The 22,744-nt window shown below is 31.9% G+C and overlaps 2 protein-coding genes and 1 non-coding gene across 4 annotated transcripts; 2 read left to right on the plus strand and 1 right to left on the minus strand.

Annotated features, from left to right (window-relative positions):
* The first annotated feature begins 1,087 nt into the window (after nt 1–1,087).
* Nucleotides 1,088–1,160, plus strand: TRNAK-CUU (transfer RNA lysine (anticodon CUU)). The gene has a single exon. It is a non-coding gene; the product is annotated as a tRNA-Lys (tRNA).
* A 4,400-nt stretch (nt 1,161–5,560) lies between these two features.
* LOC111896308 (remorin) lies at nt 5,561–6,851 on the plus strand. The gene is made up of 5 exons (XM_023892324.3): nt 5,561–5,883; nt 5,977–6,027; nt 6,136–6,223; nt 6,312–6,393; nt 6,478–6,851. The coding sequence occupies exons 1-5, from the start codon at nt 5,730–5,732 to the stop codon at nt 6,670–6,672; spliced, it is 570 nt and encodes a 189-aa protein (XP_023748092.1). The 5' UTR covers nt 5,561–5,729; the 3' UTR covers nt 6,673–6,851.
* Nucleotides 6,823–8,631, minus strand: LOC111896307 (transcription factor MYB17). 2 transcript variants are annotated; one of them, XM_023892323.3, is made up of 5 exons: nt 8,492–8,561; nt 8,312–8,382; nt 7,873–8,194; nt 7,489–7,618; nt 6,823–7,404 (listed from the first exon to the last, which is right to left on the minus strand). In XM_023892323.3, exons 3-5 carry the CDS (start codon nt 8,036–8,038, stop codon nt 6,936–6,938), a joined length of 765 nt encoding a protein of 254 aa, XP_023748091.1. In that variant the 5' UTR covers nt 8,039–8,194; nt 8,312–8,382; nt 8,492–8,561; the 3' UTR covers nt 6,823–6,935. The 2 variants fall into 2 exon arrangements, with proteins under 2 accessions (XP_023748091.1, XP_023748090.1); XM_023892322.3 differs by lacking the exon at nt 8,312–8,382 and having other exon boundaries at nt 8,492–8,631.
* Between the last annotated feature and the right edge of the window lie 14,113 nt (nt 8,632–22,744).

Genomic DNA, 22,744 nt, shown 5'->3' on the forward strand with positions numbered 1-22,744 from the left:
CGTTCGGACTTGTTGTTTTATCCACTATAATCCCAAAGTGTTTGTGTAACCTCATCCATCATAAAAAGCGGCTCCAAAAGTGAGGATTGATCAATTGAAATATTCTTGAACCATAAACTTGTATACTTTGGCTGATTAGTCACTTGATAGCCGAATTTAGTTGCATAAATGACCTTTTTTTTTTTTTAAATATTGTGTGTTCAGGAACCCACACACCATCAACCAATGCCTTAAATCACTAACTGACAACGTACAAGTTTTATTATTGTATATAACTGACTATAAATTAAAATAAGTGTACAAGAAAATATCAAAATCCACCATGGCTTATTCCTGAAGTTGGCAATTACACACTTTGAATTGTGGTTAGATTAGATTTGCTACTAAACTTTTGAATTGTGCTCATTTAGTCACTAAACTTTGTATTAAGATCACTGAACTTTTTATTTTTTTATTCAAAATAGCCATTAAACCTGCTATCACCATTAAAATGACTAGTTTGAATAAAAAACAAGTTTAGTGACATTTTACAACTTAAATAAAATTTGATGACTGAATGAACACAAATTCAGTAGTTTAATGCTAATTTCTACCTTAATCATTCTTTTATTCTTGGTTTGTTGTGTTTTACACTTTTCCATATATGGTAGATCATGTTGATCGTTAATGATTATATTCTTTTAACATGTATATATAAACCTAATATATGTAATTAAATAAGATATTAACAATTTAATATATGAGATGTATGATTAAAGTGTAATAAAAAAATAAGAAAATATAAAAAGTGAATTATTTTGTGTGTGTTTCTAAGGCATGAATGATGATAAATCATAAATGAAATCCTATTTTTGGAAGTTTTATATGTCAATAGTTAGATTACAATGCCAATTGAATATTCAAAATACAATACATTTTCCACATACAAATTTACATATAATTTTTGAGGTTCAATGAATTAATTTGTTCTATATTAACAAAAATATTTATTTCTTTTACAAGATTTATGAATCATGTTTAAATAAAAACTAAAATACATAAAAGAAAATATCATATTCTTATATTTTTAAAATTATATATTTAAGAAGCACGTCTAGCTCAGTTGGTAGAGCTCAAGGCTCTTAACCTTGTGGTCGTGGGTTCGAGCCTCACAGTGGGCGTTTCCTTTTTTGGTATGTGGAGGCCCTTTTTTTTGGAGACTTCTAGTGGCGTTTGGCTTCTTTACCTATTCGTTTCGGTGGTTTCGGTTTGTACTTAACATATGAGGTTTCCTCCTACACATTTGTAGCCTCGAGGGCTCAATCTTGGACATTATAAGACTACATCTTACGTGACAACGACATATATGGTATGGACTCTGATTACCTATATGTTTTGACTCGTCTTCACGATACGATTTCGGGATTCGATTGTAGAGGTTTCACTAATAAGGACACCGCCCCACTTAAATCCTAAAAAACATTGGTATGTGCCCTTTTTAGCAATATCGTCAAAGATATGGAAATCGAATTCGACATGACTGTTAGACAGAAAGTAGTTTTTGAGTGTCTTCGAGCACCTCATGCACAAGATGAGCATCGAACCATCCTGTGTTACTGCTTCATGATTCCTCTATTCCCAATTGACGAGATATTCCCAGTTTGCCGCAAGACATGTTTGGACACTTTTGGGGAACATGTGGTTCATTGTAGAGAGCCCCCTGGTTTCAAGTACCAACATGATGTGGTTAGGGATGTTCTCTTTGATACTTGTCGTTGTATTGGTATTTCCATAAAGAAAGAAGCGTTAGTGAACTTTTTGACGGACCTGCAGGATGGACGATCCACACTCAGACCAGTTGGCATTTTGGTCTTTGGATGGGTAGGAGGGAAGCACGCTTGTGTGGATCTTACTGGGGTCTCTCCTCTCATCGGTTTGAGGAGCGGGGGTTTTACAGTACAGCATGCCGCTTTGAAAGTCGTTGTGTGCAAAGTGGCAAAGCACGAGAATGCATGTATAGAAAATCAACATGTGTTTGTACCATTTGTATTTGATACATTTGGTTTTCTCGCATTAGAGGCAGTGGAACTCCTCAACATAATTCAATGGGTCATGCATTCTAATGTTATATCTCCTAGATTCGTAGATGTTGTTTTCAAATGAATTGGTTTTGCCATACAGAAAGGGCTAGCGACGCAGCTTGTTGCCGGGTTGACTTCTGTCGGTATCTATTGACCTCTTTTATGTTATATCTTATATTTACATGTGAAATCCATTTATAAAGAAAAAAACTTTAAATCTTATATATGTATCATTGTAATTATATTATTGAATTGTGTTACTTTAATCACTAAATTTTGTTTAAGTTGTAAAAGATCACTAAATTTATTATCTTTATTTAAAATGATCACTCAATCTATTATTATCGGTCTTAAAGATTATCTTAAATAAAAATAACAAATTTAATAATGTATTATAATTTAAACAAAATTTAACGAATCAAAAATTAATATCGCATGTCTTATTCGTTTTTTTCTCAATTTTGGGTGGGTTTTTTACTTTATTGATAGCTATCCCAAACAAATTACAAATCAACACAAATTCTAGTGCTGACATAGACAAATTACAGGTAAGAGAATGTGCCCAACTGTATGGAAAAGTGGAAGTCAATACTTTCAAAATACCGTCTGTCCATGCGACCAATGAATCTTAGTTCATATTTTTGCCAGAAAAGCCCTCATCTATTGTAATGCGTCTAAATGTAATCCTCTTGTTTTTCTCTTTGCAAGATTGACACCAAATTTTATCTCACTTCCGGTCAGAACCCAAATTTTATTCATTAATCGTTATCAACACTATTAGTAGTAATGGTTTTGATTTATTAGTTATATGACTCTATTCCATTAAAATATTTCAGAGGCTTATTTACCAGACAAAAGTCTTATTGAATTATAAGTTGTAATGATGTCTCTTATTTTTCGAACTTATGTAACAAAGTGGGTTTTAGAGGGATATGTCATTTTATGTTAAGAGCAAAGTATGCAACAATTTACCTGTAATATATTTAATTGGTTGGTTGCACAATTAGTTGTATAAATTAGGACAAATATAATAATTGTGTAAATTGGAAAATATATAAAACACTAATCATTGATGAAACGACGACATCGGTTACGATGTTGTATATTTTGGTTATAGAATGAGAGATATAAATTTCTTATAAAAACCTTTTTATGGCATATAAAAGAGAATTGTAAAATATTGTCATATTAAAGAGAATGATTTCATTTCACGTTTATCTTTATGTATATCTGTCATATGCTGAATTTGATCATTTCAACCTTTGAATATGACCACTTCAACACTTGCATATGTAAGCCTGTAAGGGTTAGATATGCGAAACACCAAATAGTCTAAGGGAACCATTTAAAATTTAATCGCTTGCAAAAGAATCTGCATCTCTGTTTTTTCTTGGAATAGCCGTTGCTGAGTTGGTGACAATTATTAGCGATCTTTGTTTTAGCCAGTCGTTATTTTTTTATGATTTATATTTTGGAAGTATTTATAATTTTATATGTTGAAGTTTATATAATCTTTAATTTTATGTTATTACTTTCTACATATAATATACAATTGTCGAGAAATGAGCAGTTATTTCATCATAACCAAGTTTTTGAGTGTTATAAAAATTATCCAGCTCAAACCAAGACATCTTGGACCAGATTAAATTTGTTTCAGATTTATTTTATGTCATTCAAATTTTTTCTTAAAAAAATTGAATTTATGTTCAAATATCGAATCAGAGAGTCTACACTAACAATTGAGAAGAACTTCTTCTGAAATTCAAAAAACATGTCTAAAATCCGATAAACTAGTCTGAAAATTTTAAAAAAATTACTTTGTTTTTCTAATTTAAATTTAACAAAAATTAAATAAACATAGCAAAATAAAACTAATTACAAAATACGGGCATAAAATGTATCATTTAGTTAATAAATAAGTGATATTAAATATTTTGGATTTATGGGAAGATAGATTTTTTGAAAAATATTTGAAGCAAATTTAATAAAAAAAATTACATATGATATATCATATGATAAAAATACACATTATATCTTATTTGAAATCCCAAATGACCATTATGGAACAGGTGATTATTTTTTAAATGTTCAAAAGTTAGGTCTAATATATCTCTGAGTTAATTTTGTGATTATCCCAATAATATTAACATGTTATAGTTTGTCTATTTTAATTATGTGTTCTAGTCATTTACGTAAATTAGCAATCCATTTTAGTATTTTTCATTCTTTCCAATAATAATAATTTTGTATTTTCGTTGTTGTAAACAAGAAGTCATGATTCTATTCTAATAAACATGAAGGAAAATAAAGTCTATTTTAATTTAATTATCGTGAAAAATGATTACAAGTGGAGTTTATTCAATAATTAAGTGGTTGAGTGAACAAAGAGGCAAAGAGCAGACAACTCACCAACCAACCTTTGGGCTGGAGCCATGATCCTCTGTATTGCATAATCTACGCTGCTTTACAGCAATAGCAATTCCAGTTTGATAAATAATCACACAAATACACAATCCTTATTTTAATAAATCAAGAATAAAAAAAATATAACGTTTACTTTATTCAATAACTTGTTTATATTTTCAAGTAACGTAGAGCATTATTTTTAGATTTTTAAACAATAGTGATTTACAGTTCATGAAAAAAAACATTTAAAGTTAATAACAATAAGCTAATTCCTTCCAACTGTATTCAAATGTGTACGAAGTACTAATCATCAATCAAAATAAAGGACCCCAAAATACAAAAAGAACAAAAAAATTACGGATGATTTCCAAAATAATTTCATTTTCCCAGCAATAAAGTGATCAATCATCTGCTTCTTTTGACATCTTACTAATAGTTGGTACGATTTATAAAATCTTTTTTTTTTTTTTTTTTTTTTTTTTGAAATAAGAATTTATGTTACATATAAAAACAGCTCATCTAAAACCTCACCGAGATCTATTTTAACCCTTTTTCATCTTATCATTGATATTATCATCAAACAAATAAATTATTAGTAAATAAGAATAAGAATTTATGTCACGTCACTTGTTGACATATAGCTAAATACAAAAAAGTTAATACATGCCGCTCTTAATTTTCTATTACAGCATTATATTATGAATATCTATTCAATGATAAAACTGTATTTGCTATTTTTTTTTTCTGTTAAGAAATGCTTCAATCTAACTATGAAATTACAGTGAAAGCTACAACTTTGTTATCCCAAATTCTAAATATTAGCTAGTTTTAGCACATAAATAATATTCAAAATATGCGACTGGTTTATAGATTAACCTGTTTATTGTATACAAAAGAATCATGATAGATATAAACATAATAATAACCATAAACTAATAACAAAAAAAAGTGTCGAGAGAAAGAAAAAAAAAAAGCATGCAAAAGTAATGTGGTGCACTCATACATGATACACCAACGGCTCTTGATGTTCTTTATGAAATATCTTTAATCTTTAATTTGAAAAAGTAAAACTTCAAGAAAAGAAATGAAGTAACAGTCTGGTAATGGTGGGCGTGCCAGCTCAAGCTCAACTCGTAATATAATACTGTAAATCGAGTAATCTATAACTATCATCCTCCTTGTCCTTTCCTAACCACACTTGAATCTTTCCATTTCTCTCTCAGAATCCTATATTCATTATTCAAACAACAACAACAAAAAGATATGACACTCGAAGACACCATGAAGGTTGAGGTAGAATCCGAATGCCCACCGGAGCCTCCAGTCGCCGCCGTCGAGAAAGCTATCGTCCCAGTCGAACCCCATGTTCATGAAGAAAAACCTACCGATGATACTAAAGCTCTCGCCATAATCGAAAGTAATATCTCTAATCTCCATGTTTTGTATAGTTTCTGTTTGAAGAATTGGTGTTATGAAGATTATGCAGACTAACTGTTTGATAAAATGACAGAACCAACGGAAGTGTGTGAGGAGAAACCTAAAGAGGGTTCTATCAACAGAGGTAATCTAAGAAACCGAAATTATGATAAAAATTCTAAACTAGAATATTTTAACTGTAAAATCTTTTTGATGATTAAAGAAGATTAAGTTTTTTTGGTTACTTGTTCAGATGATGTTCTTGCTAAAGTTGCAACAGAGAAGAAGTTAGCTCTTATTACAGCATGGGAAGAAAGCGAGAAGTCTAAAGCTGAAAACAAGTAAGAACACAGTTTCAAATTTTCATGAATTTTTGGATGTTCAAATTCGTTGATTATATGAAACTGATATAATAAAATGATTAAATAGAGCTCAACAGAAGCTATCTTCCATCATTGCATGGGAAAACAGCAAGAAAGCCGACCTAGAGGCAGAATTGAAGAAGATGGAGGTAACAAAATTTGAATTTACCAATATAAAACGAACCCAGAAAAGAAGTTATGAAAACAGATCTAATTAGGGTTTTGAAAAACAGGAGGATTTGGAGAAGAAGAAGGCAAAGTATATAGAGAAGATGAAGAACAGAATAGTTCTTCTCCATAAAAAAGCAGAAGAAAAGAAAGCGATTGCAGAAGCCAAATGCGGAGAAGATCTTATTAAAGCCGAAGAGGTTGCAGCCAAGTGTCGAGCTACTGGCGAAACCCCAAAGAAACTGCTGGGATGGTTTTAATCACAAAGTGTGCTTTTTTCTGGAATTTGATTTTATTTATTTGTTGATGTGTGTGTTTACTTTACAATATTCTTCTTTCTTATTGTGTATGATTTGTTTAATGATTCATTATTTGGTGTGCATATAACATATTAGTGTAATTTGTGTATATTATATAGCAAAGTGACAGTTTTTATTCATTGATGTTTCGAATCTCTGTTCTCAGTTCCTAAACACTAATAATAATTATTATTATACCACTGACCTTATAATAACACATAGGCTTATACATATTGCAAATATTCTCCATCGTTAGGAAAATCTAGCAGTAGATCCAATGTTATATCCAATTCATTCTGTGCTTCGTTAGAGTTTTGAGACTCTGAACCATTTGTCATCTCTTCCTTCACACTCTGATCGCAAGATTCACTTGCTTGAACTGTCACAAAAGAGACCGGTTCAATCTTTATAGGGTTTGGGATACCATACGTCGTCACCTTGTGAAAATCCTTCTGAAAAGCTCCAGAACCCCATTCATGGTGGAAGTTATCGCTGTGACTCATGGGATTCATTGATGGCTTGGCTTCATCTTCTGGTTTTGCATCATTCTCCACTCTGTTGCTCTTCGTATCTGTTGAATTTGAAGGTAGGTCGGTTTGAAGGCTGGGAATCCGTTTTCGTAAATGAGAATTCCAGAAATTTTTGATCTCGTTGTCGGTTCTTCCTGGTAACTGTGCAGCAATGGCTGCCCACCTGAATAATATATTTGATGTTTATAGACATAATAATATGCAGATTGATTGTTGTTTAGTAGATGAAGGTGAAGTGATTCATTACTTGTTGCCGTGTAAGCTGTGGAGATGGAAGATTGTTTGTTCTTCTTCAAAACTGAAGGCGCCGCGTTTGATATCAGGACGAAGGTAGTTTGTCCATCGGAGACGACAACTTTTTCCACACCTTTGAAGTCCTTCAACACATTAATGGAAAAAAAAAATTAAAAAATTAAAGCATGTGTAGAACAGTAGAAATTAAACACCGTCAACATCAAAATTGGGGATGGATGAACAGATGGTATATTTAAATCAATTGATTGAAGATGTCAAATAAGATTAACGATTAATTAGGGATCGATGAACACGCGATATACGTCGAATGGAAGAATAACAGATCGTCCTTTACGAAAATGAAAATGAAAGGAGAGAGAGAAGCGGAGAATGAAACCTGCAAGTTTAGGAAAAGAACGCCAGGTGCCATGGCCGTTCTTCGTGATGTAATCAACGAGTATCTTATCTTCTTCAGGAGTCCAGGCACCTTTCTTCACTTCACCTTTGTTACAGCATGGTGCTCTTCCCATTTTCTTCTTCTCTTTTCTTCCCTTCTTTCTCATTAGATAATTTCCTCACAGACTTAAATCTAAGATGTGTTTCGACGACAGAGTCAGAGAGAGTAACAGTAGGTCAGTAATGGAAGCCAATCACGCAAACTACAGCCATCTCCACTTCTGAACTTGCATCACCGGTTATGAATTTGCACTATTCTGTCTCTGCAGATAAAAATTCATCAGAATGTCAAAAGCTCGATAAATGCTGAGTGTGGCTTTATCGCATAAGAACGAAAGAGAATTATAAACAATTGAAAAAGTTGGAACTATGGGAGCTACAATAATTGCATCATTAAAACGTGTTGGCTATGGCGTCTTCTACGAAAGTCAAAACATATTTCCATAAAAACCTAAACATACACACAGTAGAATGCAGCCAAAAATGCTTGAATTAGATACATATAGACGTATGCAGATGACAGAAGGAAGAAAAAGTGAACTCTGATGATGCGTACTCACCGGAAAAAATCACGAGCACCGACTGGATTGGATAGGTTTCGAGAACGACAAGGGTTTTTGTTTAGTGTTTACACTTCACACTTCTCTGCCCCAACAAAGAAGATGACAAAATTTCTGAATTTTCTAAGACGAGTCCTCCGTCTATTTAGTTACTGCGATTATAAATTGCAATAAGTAACTCTTAAGATGACATTATTTCTTATGTTATTATATTTATTACTAAAATAAAGATTTATTTTGATATAGAATAGAAGTCTTTTAATATATATAAACATAGTTAATATCATTAAATTAAAAGTTGGACATTTTGGAACTTATGTTAAAATTTTAATTGTTTCGGTATATAGGTGGGTTACTATAGCGTCATCGATGGATGCCGTCGATTTTAATGCACCAAACGGGGTGAGAGCATAAAATACATGATCAAATATTTCTAATAAAATATTCTTTTTTTTTTAGTATTTTTATTATTCTTTCTTAATATCTCAATCATCTTCTAAATATTTTAGTACATCTTCAATATTTAACCTTTTCACTTCTTTTTTGTTTATTTGTTATATCAGATTTCTATCGACCTTTACAGAATCAACAATGGATCTAAGAATTTTGTTGACTGGGAGCATCATTTTTTGTCAAAATAATCATTCAGGGCGTTCATTACTAACATTCGTATATTTAAAATATTTCAGCCAAGCTAGCATTAAAAAAATTTCTTCAAAAAGTCCATTTAGGGCATCCCTCGATGCTAAAGCACTAGATACGCCTCTGACTCAATGTTTTTCTTTCTCGCATGTTATATAAACTACGATAAATTATTTTTTAATTTTAAGTCTCTTTTATATTTTTGAAAAATAATATTAGATGATATTAATATTTTAATAAATAAAAAACAATTAAATTGTATGTTACGGTAATGTTTTTAATCTTTGGTGTGTATATATATATATATATATATATATATATATATATATATATATATATATATATATATATATATATATATATATACCCTAACAAATAAAAATGATTTTGCCACATGTCATATTTTTATTTATTTTGACACTTGTCATTTTCTAGATTTTTTGAATTATTTAATATCCACTTGTCATTTTTATAGAATTTTTCATTTTTAGTCAACTTCCACCTATTAAATACCATCTCATATTAATTAATTTTATTAATATATTAATTAATATACATACTAACTTTCTATTTGTGAATTTCTCTATAAATTAATTAAGATTAAATTACATAAAGGGTCCTTGTGGTTATCAAAACTTGCATGAATGGTATTTTTTTTGCTCACACATTTTACTTTTGGACCTTTTAATAAACCCATGTAATACACGGGTCACACACCTAGTATATATATATATATATATATATCACCTTTAGATAACATGAATAGTTAAATACAAAGGTTAATACCTTAAAAACCATTATTTATACGTCCTCGTTTTGATTTAACCCCAAATTTATTTTTTGTTCTTCATTTGCCATTATATTTTAGAAAACGTTTCATTTTCGGACCCTTGACCGGTCATCAACAGGTAATGATGACGTGTCAGTTTTTGCATTTTTTTGTTTGCATTTGGCCCCAACATTTCCGTATAAGTTTGCGTTTAACCCTAATATTTTTTGTTCCCCATTTGCCATTATTTTTTAGACAAAATTTCGTTTTAGCCATTGGTCAGTCACGAATAGATATTTTAAAACGTAAGAGTTGAAACTACGACTTCTCATTGAGGGTGAGACGTGTTACCTACTAAGCCAATAACTTTTTTTTTTGTATTATCAGTGTTTGTTGTATTTAATCTACACATGTATTTTAAAATGAAGGAAAAATATCTAGTGTAAGTCTTGAGTCTGTAACATCTAATAAACAATATGACATGCTAATCTGTAAGCTAATCAAAATTGTTAATTCATTCGTAATTCATCTAAAAACAATTGGTTATGTTTACCGACATATTTGTTAAGAAACCATATATTTCTAAAGATTAAAAAATATGCCTTCTCTTTAAGGGACGAGGCGTGTTAGATGGTAAGTTAATGGTTCTTTTTTTGTATTATCAATGTTTGTTGTATTGAATTTAATGTAAACATGTAACACGCCTCATCCCTTAAAGAGAAGGCACATTTTTTACTCTTTAGAAATATATGGTTTCTTAACAAATATGTTGGTAAACATAACCAATTGTTTTTAGATGAATTACGAATGAATTAACAATTTTGATTAGCTTAAAGATTAGCATGTCATATTGTTTATTAGATGTTACAGACTCAAGACTTACACTAGATATTTTTCCTTCATTTTAAAATACATGTGTAGATTAAATACAACAAACACTGATAATACAAAAAAAAAAGTTATTGGCTTAGTAGGTAACACGTCTCACCCTCAATGAGAAGTCGTAGTTTCAACTCTTACGTTTTAAAATATCTATTCGTGACTGACCAATGGCTAAAACGAAATTTTGTCTAAAAAATAATGGCAAATGGGGAACAAAAAATATTAGGGTTAAACGCAAACTTATACGGAAATGTTGGGGCCAAATGCAAACAAAAAAATGCAAAAACTGACACGTCATCATTACCTGTTGATGACCGGTCAAGGGTCCGAAAATGAAACGTTTTCTAAAATATAATGGCAAATGAAGAACAAAAAATAAATTTGGGGTTAAATCAAAACGAGGACGTATAAATAATGGTTTTTAAGGTATTAACCCTAAATACAATACCAAAGATTAAAATGGCTTTTACTTTAAACACACATTATATTATCATCCAATTTTACCATATAAACATCTTACTTAATTTTTGAAGTATCTTTATTAGTTAAAACTGAATTGTTTAAAAAAAAAACTAATTATAAATAGTTAACTATAGATTGACTTTTGATAAAGATGTTAATGAGGTGTCTAAGACCATCTCCAACCCATCTCCATTTTTTCCCTAAAAAATGGAGTAAAAAAATAGGGCGAACTGTAATGCCCCATTTCTGGTATGTAATTTAAATATAGTATTTTTCCTTCTTATGAGGAACTTGACGAGTCAATAGCCCGACTGGACGAGTGGAGACGGGATTTGCACGCGTTTTTAGTGGGCGACTCGACGAGTCTGTTTCCCGAACTCGGCGAGTCCGCCAGTCTGGGTGAAACCCTAAATCCCAGGGTTTGTACCCTATTTAAACGTCATTATAGCCTCCCATCCCAGGCTCCAGTACCTCCAGAGCATTACTCTGTAAACCCTAGTCCCTATTGTTGAGCTTGAGTGTTTTGTGCTAGCTTGGGAGTTGTAAAAGAAAAGAAATGAAAGAAGACCAATAGAAGAGAAAGGAGATCCAGAATCTAGCTTCCATTTGCTACATATTCTGGTAATAAAGTTATCACCTTGCTTATTCTTCCATTAAACCCTCTTTTATGCTTGTTTATGGTTCTCTTGGAACTTTATATGATTTAAACTCGAGAATTGAACTCTCCTTAGGATGTAAACCATAGATCTGGATGTTATTAAGCTCTAGGAGCTAAATGTAGCTACCTTTATGAAGATATAACCTTGTTCCAAACCCCAAGTGCTTATTGTTGGATGATTTTGGTGTTTAAGCCCCATTCTCTTGTGCATGCACGTAAAGTTGAAAACTTTACGAGTAAAACCAGCCCTAGATGCTCATATTTATGAACTGGATGCACTGAAATCGACTATAATCGACGGTATAGTAATGACATGCATGAGACTCGGTAAGTCTACGCCATGACTCGGCGAGTCCAAGGCAATCTTCTTGCCTCAGGAATAGACTCGACGAGTTGTTCATACAACTCGGCGAGTCACCGTCTGGACGTGTTCATACGATAAAGGAGAACTCGAGAGTTGTTCATACAACTCGGCGAGCCGGATGAAGTTAGACTCGATGTTAGTATCAAAGAAGAACTCGTCGAGTCTTTGCCAAACTCGACGAGTTGAAGCGGGAAGAGGATTAGAAAGGATGTTAGAGAGTCGGCGAGTTGGCGGCCCAACTCGGCGAGTCCGGTTAACTGAAAGTTGATTTTGACCAATATGTTGACTTTGGCCAGGGGTAAAATAGTCATTTTACCCTGAGAGTAGTTATCAGTATCTAATTTAGTATTTATGAGATTTGTAGCTGGGGAGTTCCGAAGTAGCAGTCAACCAGTTTCAGATTTAGCATCTAAGCAGCCAGCGTTACGAGGTGAGTTTCCTTCCAGTAGGAACGGGTCTACGGCCACAATGTCGACCCGTTTAGTTAGCAGTAGTTCCGGACTTCGGTCCGATGCAGAGGGCGAGGCCCTGGTTAGTTCCGAACTTCAGTCCGATGCAGTTTCCGAACTTCGGTCCGATGCAGAGGGCAGGACCCTCGTTAGTTATGGACTTCGGTCTGATGTAGTTTTCGGACTTTGGTCTGATGTAGTGGGCAAGGCCCAATACGTGTTTATATGTTATTGTATGGTATGTGGTAGCTTGGGGGAACTCACTAAGCTTTGTGCTTATGTTTTCAGTTTTTGGTTTCAGGTACTTCCGCTAGTAAGGGGAAGAGCTCGGGATGATGACATGGCACACACCACAACTTCAGTTTACCCTTGGAGTTTATTTTGATTTTTTTTTGATACGTTTTGACAACAGTTGAATCGATACATTCGCTTTTACATTTTGAGATATGCTATTCGTGGTTTTGCTAAATGTTAGATGATTTTATGATTTGATAATGTTTTAAAAACAAAATTTTTGGGTTGTATTTTCGGGAGGTTTCACAAATAGTGTTTCATCTCCAACCCTACTTCATTTTTTACCCTATTTTTACCCCAAAAAAGTATATTCCTAGTATATTTCATTATTCCAACTTAGATAGATTGTCAAACACACCCTTCTATTAATTTAATTTTAACAAATATATAATCTATATTTTTTTCATTACATTAACATTAAATACAAAAGATTATATTTATAATAAACTGATAAATAAATATTATACATGCATTTATTAAAATATTACACATACACACTTTTAAATAAATATTAAATAAATAAATAATAGTATTCTCACTTGTTGGTTTTTATTAGATTGTTATTGTAATATATAGGTTAACTACATGTTTAATAAAATATGTTATCGTGTTTATAATATATATTTTAATTATATGTTTTTGTAAAATACGTTATCGTTTTTTAAAATGCCAATATGTATTTAAATTTTTATATGAATTTGATGAACAAAAAACAAACTTTATATTTATAACTAATTAATATAATTTAATGTATAACAAAATATTATAAGTATTAAATATTATATTTAAATTATAATTAGTAGGTAAAAATGAGCTAAAAATGTATAAATATATAACAGAGGGACTAAAACAACAACGCAAAGTTCATCTTCATTTTGGGAGAAATGAATAGTATAACACCATATTTGGTGTAATACTATTCATATCCCCTAAAATGAGATAATAAATAGGGAAGAGTTAGCGAAGAATAAGGAGAAAATGGAGAATTAGAATGGGGTGGAGAATGCTCTAAGGATGTCAATTTAGAAGCACTTTAAAATAAGAAGATATATTTAAATGGGTTATGAGAAATCTTTAAAAAAAAGTCCTTAAAGTCTGACTCTATTAATGGAAAAGCATCTCTGTTTTGTTTTGTTTTTGTTTTTGTTTTTTTTTTTTTTTTTGTTTTTTTTTGTTTTTTTTTTTGTATTTAAGCAAAAAGAATTAGTAAACGCTTGTCAAATAACCATTGTTTCCGGCTGATGCCAATTTTCATGAATTTTCTAAAATTTTAAGGTTTTTTTTATTGAAATAATCAGAGATTGACTTATTCGTTAATATGGATAAAGTTTAAAAAATTTTCTGAAAAAAATTATTTTTATATATACTTAATTAGTTAAAAAAACTCATATTTATTTATTAATAAAACCCAAAATAAAGATACTATATACATCATTTTCATTAAAAAAATCCTTTTATTAAAAAAACAAAGTAATAATAATAATTTATATATCATTTTTTGGTTATTTTTTTTTTTTGTGATTTCCACAATAAAATTTCATAACTATTTATCGTTTGTAGCATGTGTGTTTTATAGTTACTAGGTGTGAACCCTGTGTATTATACGGGTTGATTTAAAAAAATATTAAACATTAAAGTGTAAACAAAAAATATTTTTTAATATTTTTTAATGTAAAATTTTAAAATAAGAAAGAAAGAAATGTATTTATTACAATTTAATATCATATATATGATATTTAATACTTTACATATATAAGTATATGATTTTAATTTTAAAAATTGAAACAAACAAAAAATTGACAAGTGGATAATATTTATTTCAAAAATACCACAAAATGACAAGGGTCAAAACTCATGAGAGATTCACATATGACAAAAAAACCTTCATTTATTAAGGAGAATTTGCAACTAATTAACCATATTGCATTTAAGTTGTAGAATAATTTGAACTTAATTTAGTCACTTTTAAAAAAATAAAAACTCTCTCCATTATTATTATTTATACCTAAATTATTTCTTTTTTAAACCTAAAACATAAATTATTTTCAAAAAAAAATATAAATTATAAATAATTAATTATAAATTTACTTTTAATAAAGATGTTAATACGGTAAGGTAATTTAGCAGCACCATATAAGAAAATATATTTAAATGGGTTATAATTCACTAAACGTAACGTATTGAGTTCTAGAAGGGCTATTTCGGACTTTTGCGCCTCTAGGAATCTAGTCTAGGCTCGGTTAAACGTGGATCACGGGGAAAGTTTTAAAAAGGGTAATATAATGCGTGAAAACATTGTCAACAAAAAAACCATTCAATACCTTTTGTCATTTTTGTCATTCTTCATTTTCAACAAAAGTACAATAGGTTGTAATTTAACTACTCACATATTTTTAAGAATTAGTTTAAATTATTTTGTTATGAATGCCAATAAAGTAAGTTAATGTATGTTATTTTATATTTAACATTTATAATGTTATATTTGAAAAACCAGTTAAAAAAAAGAGACACTTTCATTTTTCCGGTTTGTTTTTCTACTATTGATTCTTGTTAGGTGTTTTCCATTTATAAAATTGTTTAGCCGTTTCTAAAAAAATAATTAAATTAAAAAAATAAAAAAAAAAAGATATTATAATTCCAAAGAGATCAAATGCTTTAAACATTAGATTTAATTATTTATTTTGTATTTTAAAACGACTAACACATTTATTAATTCTACCCTTTTGACTAGGGATGAGAATTTCGTCTGAAAACCCGAACCGAACCGAATCGAATAGGCCCGAATAAGCAGTCCGATTCGGGTTTTTGGTATCTATATTATGCTTATTCAGTTCTCGGGTTATTCGGTTCGAGTTACCCAAATAAAAGCTAATTTGGTTCTAAATACCCAACCCGAATAAGCATTCCTCATCGCATTTCTCTGATCGATAGAAATCAAAATCACGATTCACACTTTTGTCATTGTCGTTCATAACAAAAAAAACTCTTATGCTCATTCTCGTCGTTTCAAAATCGACCAATCTTCTTATCTATTTCCAAACTCGAAATTACTTTAATCGATCATTCCTCTTATTTCAAACTTTCAAAAATCGGCCATTCCTATTGTCTTTAGGGATTCATGAATTCCTACTTTGTCTAGTCATGGAAAATTGGGCTCCAACTTAAGAAAACTCAAATAAGAAATTAATTATTATTATGTTAATCAACTATGTAAATTGTATTCTTTCAATGTATTATTGTGTTACCAAAACTGGGCTCAAACTTAAGAAACTCAAGTAAGAAATTAATTCTTATTATGTTAATCTACTATGTAAATGTTATTCTTTCAATGTATTATTGTGTTATGTTAGTATTTGAATGTGTTATGTTGATGTATAAAAGTACATTATTACTCTATTATTCGGGTTATTCGAGTTATAGAATCTTAATACGGTTTATTCGGGTTTTTTTTTCCAGTTATATTAGATCCTTAATCATCTTATACATGTTATTCAGATAATATCCGAACATAACTGATTAATACCCGAACTGAACCAAACCCGTTTTAGTTAATCGATTCGGTTTTCAGTTCATGAAATTCTCCTTATTTGGTTTTCGGGTTATTCGGGTTCGGGTTGGTTCGGTCCGGTTTCGGGCCGAATAACATCCCTGCTTTTGACCACATCATGTATTAAGAATCAACAATTTGGAACTTAACAGAGTTAGATAGTGGACTTATCTGAAGCAAAGTCAAATTTTTTGATTCTACCTTCTCTCAGATCTTTCAGGTAGTCAGGGTAGCTTCACAACCAATGTCTCTTCTCTTGGCAATAGAAACATATAAACTCTTTGGGAATGGTACACGAGACTATCTCAAACTTAGTCTTTCTCTTTACCTTTTGATCAACCGGGTTGACCATGGCCGATCCATTTCCATTGGGAAGAGAGAGCTTTTATGGACTTCCAATGTTACCATTGTCAATGTCCATGGAAGTGTGGGAAGTAGATCTTCCAATCAATTTTGCTTTTCCAATGCGCCAATTCATTCATGATTCAGTAGCAACAAGCAAATATGTTAGATCTATAAGGGTCATGTCACGATCTCCCATATAGTAGTCCTTAAAGAACCCACTATATGACTTAGAAAGTGACTGAAGAACCCAATCAACAACCAACTTCCTCTAGATTTCGACACCTAACTCTCCCAGCTTGTCAGTATGTAACTTCATTTCCAAGACGTGAGCACATACAGACTTTCCTTCCTGCCAATAAGGCTTTGAGTGACCTAGAACTTGTGGGTTAGGGAGAATTATTAGAGGAGGTGGAGGAAGTGAAGTTCCACTACAACACGAAAAAGGGATTAATCTTTCACCTTGATCGCCTTGTGGAAATCATCTTTATAAAGAAAGTTTTTTCAAAAGACTCGGGAAGACCATAGTTGTTTGAACTAGACATCTACAATGGGAGAAATTCAAGTTTAGTTGATTTCAGTCCTTAATATAACACCCAACATGAAATATTAAGGCTAGGACCCAACATAATATTTTACAATTTGGAAGAGGGATGTCGTAATCCAAACTGCAAAATATTTGAAGGTAGGTAAATGACGATTTACCAATTTTCACCATGACGAAATTGATTTTTAGGTTTTAAATGGATTGAAACTCCTAGATCCTTTGAGATTCATTGAACAATTCAATGTCATGTTTAAATCTCGATTGTGCCCTTCAAGTTTGTAACTGGGATGCCGAGGATCACAAACAAGGTGTGAATAACCATGCAAATTAGCTTGGTACACCCAATGTTACAACCACCTAATCAATATGCCGGTTAACCACACACGCTCCATTGATCTATGATTAACATCAAGTTATCCTTTGCCACGCACTTTCAGTCCCATATTAGTGTGTCGGTTAACCACACACGCTCCACTAACGACTTAACAAGGTGAAAAGTGCAATTTAATGGGTTAGAACCAAATTCACATTTTCCTAACTAAGTAAGATTGGGAATTTATAAGTGTTTAGTTACTTAGTATTTCATTATACTTTTAATGATAATTTATGTCATGTCAATCCCATTCGGCTAACGACCCTCGACCAGTCAAGGAAGTGGTGGATGAGAGTGGACACCCACTAAACTGCCATTTTATAGGCAATAACCTTATACCCCCCCCCCCCCCTCTTATACTCCGACTTCGTGAATGAGGTCTACTAACGGTAAGACTGATTTATTCTTATATGTATATATAATTATAAACTTATAATAATATAATAGTATAAGGGTTGAATTTTAACTTTTAAAATTCTAGGGTTGAATTTTGAATTAAAGTATTCATAAGTGAAACTTTACAAATTCCAAAACTTGAGGGCAAGTTTTGAAACTTGTCAAAACTTTTCAAACTCATAACTTATGAGTTTAATATGGTTTTTATGAAAAACTTTTCAAGTTCCATAACTTGAGGACAAGTTATGGAAGACTTTAAAAACATTTAAAAGAAAACTTTTCATTTTCCATAACTTGAGGACAAGTCATGGAGTTCATAAAAGGCATTTAGATCATATTTTTTAACTAATATAAATTATCAAATATTATATCTATGATCTAATTAAACTCATAAGTCAAGATAATTCATATCAACCATTTGCAAGAAATTAGCCTATCATATAAACTAATACAAATCTTGAAACTATGACAATTATCTTTTATTTGGATGAGGATAATCATTACTATAGCAACAAAATCAAATTTTATGAACAAAAATATTTTGTGGTAATGATCCTAATCCAAAACAGGCCAAAAAAACTCGAAATTTTGCATACAGATGCATCACCACGTCGTGGTAAATATTGCCATTTCGTGGTGGGCATGCATAAACGAAAATTGCAGATTTTCAGCTTTAAAAAACAATAAGCTTCAGGTATAATAGAAACCAACCCTAGGCTCTGATACCACTGAAGGGTTTTGAGCATTCTAACACTCTTATGGTGTACATGCAACCCTAGATGTTTTGGATCTATGTTTTCTCTAATTATACATGCAATATTGTTTCCAAAACATTAAGCCAACAACTATCATACAAAATGATATAAACAACATAAAATTGAGTTATGGAGTTACCTCTTGGTTGTGGCTTGTAGAACTTGTTATGTTTGGCCTTTAAGAACTTAGTGCCCCAAGTGTTGCACCTCAAATGGAATCACAACACAGCTTTGGACAAATGATGACTTTTGAGAGAATATTCTTACACTCAGATCGACTCATGAACTCTTAGAACATCTAGTGCACGATTTTGGATGCTAACGGGCTTCTTATATAGTGTGGCAAGATTATGGTTACACCGTGCAAACCCTAATGTGCATGACTTTCCATATTCCTTAGGCTCCTTGGGTTTTAACCTCCATGGAGTATCCATGGTTCACCACATGGGTTTAGCCCAACATAAAGAACTATGGATCATAAGCTCACTTTATAAGAATGAATGATTTACCAAATCAATCCCCATTTATTTAATTAGTCTCTTTTGATCACAAAATTAATTCTAAACTAATTCTTGATCAATCCTAATTAAATAATATGATTTCATATTAATATATTAGAACCTATAATATATTAGCAAATCATAAATAACCTCTTCTTAAAAGTACATCCTATCAATTTGTCCTGGTGATATGCAACCCAAATGGATCATGCTACTCTCGGGTCAAGTACATACCAATTATAGTTATGGACATAGACACTAATCCAACATTAAGTACTTCCGATTCGAAAGGGAAGGGTTTGTCTTGATTGCAACACAATCCACCCATGTTTCTGCAACTTTATGATTTTGGGATCGTACTCTGATAACTATTTTTGCTTTGATATACTTTTGAATGATTGAAAAGAAAAAAATGGTCCTACCTTGATTGGCATAATTGTCGATGTAATTAAGCATGTTCTTGATTATAAATATAATAAGTATGTTGCATCTTTAGCGCCTTGCTAGTTGTTTCTTTTATAAAGTTAGTTTTCGAAAAAAAAATTAACTTGGGGTGACAAGATGTATATAGTTAACAGATGAAAAAGTATCGCATGTAGTATTATGAGTAGTGATCCCGAGATTGCTAGAAAAAGGTTCAACAATGGTTGTAATGACCGTTTTCATAATCATGTTTCTCGTCCAATACCTACCGAAAATTTTATCACTTTCTTTGCCTCTTAAGAAGCATGCAAACTCACTCCGGCTGCATTTTCGGTATCGTTTGGTGGGGAGTTGCCCTCAACCTGATCAACTATTTTTTGGCCTCTCATGTAATATCCTTTCCAAGATATGTAGTTTGATTTTCGACCATATATTTTGATCTTGTCTCATCATGAAAATGATGCAAGCTGTGGGTGTTTGTTGGTACTTGCTAAGAGCCCAGAGGACTCCTAGATGCTTGAAGGAAAAATGAAAGGAAACAAATGGATGCATTGTGACATCCCCAAAATCTCGGCCAGAAAAGACCAATTTTCATTTATGCTTTTAAAATAATTTCAAAGTAAATCCTTTTGATTTGAAAGAGTTGCGGAATTTGTTCCCAAAAACAAAGTATGATAAAATAATATTTACCAAATAATTTCATCAAGAAATGTATTTTCATTATATAATCAAAACTCAGGATGTCATGTTCCGATACAGACCATAAAACATAAACGATAACATTACAAGTCATTCAACAAATATATACATATACAAACTTGTAAACAAAACAACTTGATGATTCATCCATCTTATGCCCTTGCGCCACTTCCTGTAATACAAATAAAACTGAGTGGGTCAGGCTTGCGAGCCTGGTGAGCATATAGGATTTTCAACCCACAATAAATAATTATATTTAATTCCACCAACCAACAATAACCCAATTACCCATTCTCGTTATTCTCACTTTACGTCCCTAAAACAACTAACACAAGGGACCTAGTCTTAGAATATTTCATCGGGGCGACAACACATGCATTCGGGGGTTTCCCGGCAATATATGTCAAATAAGGCAACCATGAGGGGGATGAAGTACAGCGAATGAACACCCAAGTTCATTAACACCTACAGGTGGCGAACCTGCTAGCGTTCCACAGGACTGTCTAGAAAAGTCTGTGGTCGTCATCTAAACTCCGCTAGATGACTTAATCAAAAACAACATCGAGGCCTCTCATCTGTTTATCACACAACTATCTACCCATGTTCTACCCGACATATTAGTAGATAAAAAAATATATTTTTATACATAGTTTAAAACATGTATAGCATTCTCATTCAATACACATTCCAAACAATAGAAGAGACACATACACATAACACGTATTTCATAGAGAATAAATCATATCTATGAGATAGAAGAAAGTGAATATACATTCACACATATGACAACAAAATATACACATAAAACGTATTTCGTATAAAATTCTTCATAATTATGCGTTAGAAGAAAGTAAATACACACTCACTTGATCAGAAGATGATCGGACAACACTACGGCTTATAGAAGTAGTATTCTTCGGTAGAGATCTTCACAAAAACCGGACTCCTCGCGGGCAGAGCTTCGGCTCGGGAATTGCATTTCTCGGGATCTTCGGGGCTTCGGGACTTGCTTCGGGGCTCGGGAATGATACCGAGGCTTTGGGATAATTCTTGCACGAAAAACGATGCAAAAACGCAAGAGAAATGGAAGAAATGAGCAAACGAATCGGCTGCCCTCGACATCCTTTTATAGGGGGCTGGAACTTCAATTTACGCTCGGCGTAATATGAAATTACGTTGGGCGTAATGAGGATAGGATCGCTGATTCCCCCTGGATAATATCGGTTATTTTATATTTAAATTAAATATCGAAAATATTTAATAAACTTCAAAAATTCATACCTTCCTCATGCGAACTCTGTTTTTGACGTTCTTTATATCCCCGCGTAGGTGAGACTACGCTCTACAACTTTCGTTTAGACTCCGTTGGCTAATTTTGACTTTATTTTTATTATTTATTTTTAGTAGGCTGGAACAGGAAAGTTCCGTTATAAATTCATAACTTCTTCATCCAACGTCCGTTTTCGCCTATCTTTTTATCGTTTTACTACTACTAACGAGATTTTCGATTCTCGTTTAGATTGTTTCGGCTAAAAACCGCTCGGTCTCAAATCGAGTATTCGGGCTGCATACTGCTAAGTCGAAACTTCGAAAAATCATAACTTCCTCATACGAAGTCAAATTTGAGCGTTCTTTTTATGCACGCTCTCGGTTTAACGAACTCTAAGACTTTCGTTTAGATCGCTAAGGCTAAATATTGCTCTAACGTAAATTTCACTTTTTACGTCATTCAAAGTTGCCGGTTCTGTCGCGAAACTTCGACAGGTCATAACTTCTTCGTTATAACTCGGATTTCGACATTCTTTATATCTTCAGAATCCTTGTTTCGACCATTACATCTTTATGCAAAGATATCAGGCTTATCTCACACTTTAAATTTGACGCTTATTTTATTCTTAATTCATTAAATTATAATGATTAAGAAAATAAACACATAATTCACATAATACTCAAATATTTCATCATTAATACTCCAAAAAAAAGAGTTACAAGGGTTAACCTAGAATGTTACATCACTGAAAATGTCTAGCCTGGAAATGTGGGCGTTACATGCATGCCAAGAGTATTGACGTGTGAAGACTTCATGTATTAGGGGTGCAAACGAGTCAAGCTACCCGAGATTGAATCGTTAAAAGCTCGACTCAATATTGA

Source organism: Lactuca sativa, chromosome 2 (assembly GCF_002870075.4).
Source record: "Lactuca sativa cultivar Salinas chromosome 2, Lsat_Salinas_v11, whole genome shotgun sequence".
In the NCBI taxonomy this organism is placed as follows: Eukaryota; Viridiplantae; Streptophyta; class Magnoliopsida; order Asterales; family Asteraceae; genus Lactuca; species Lactuca sativa.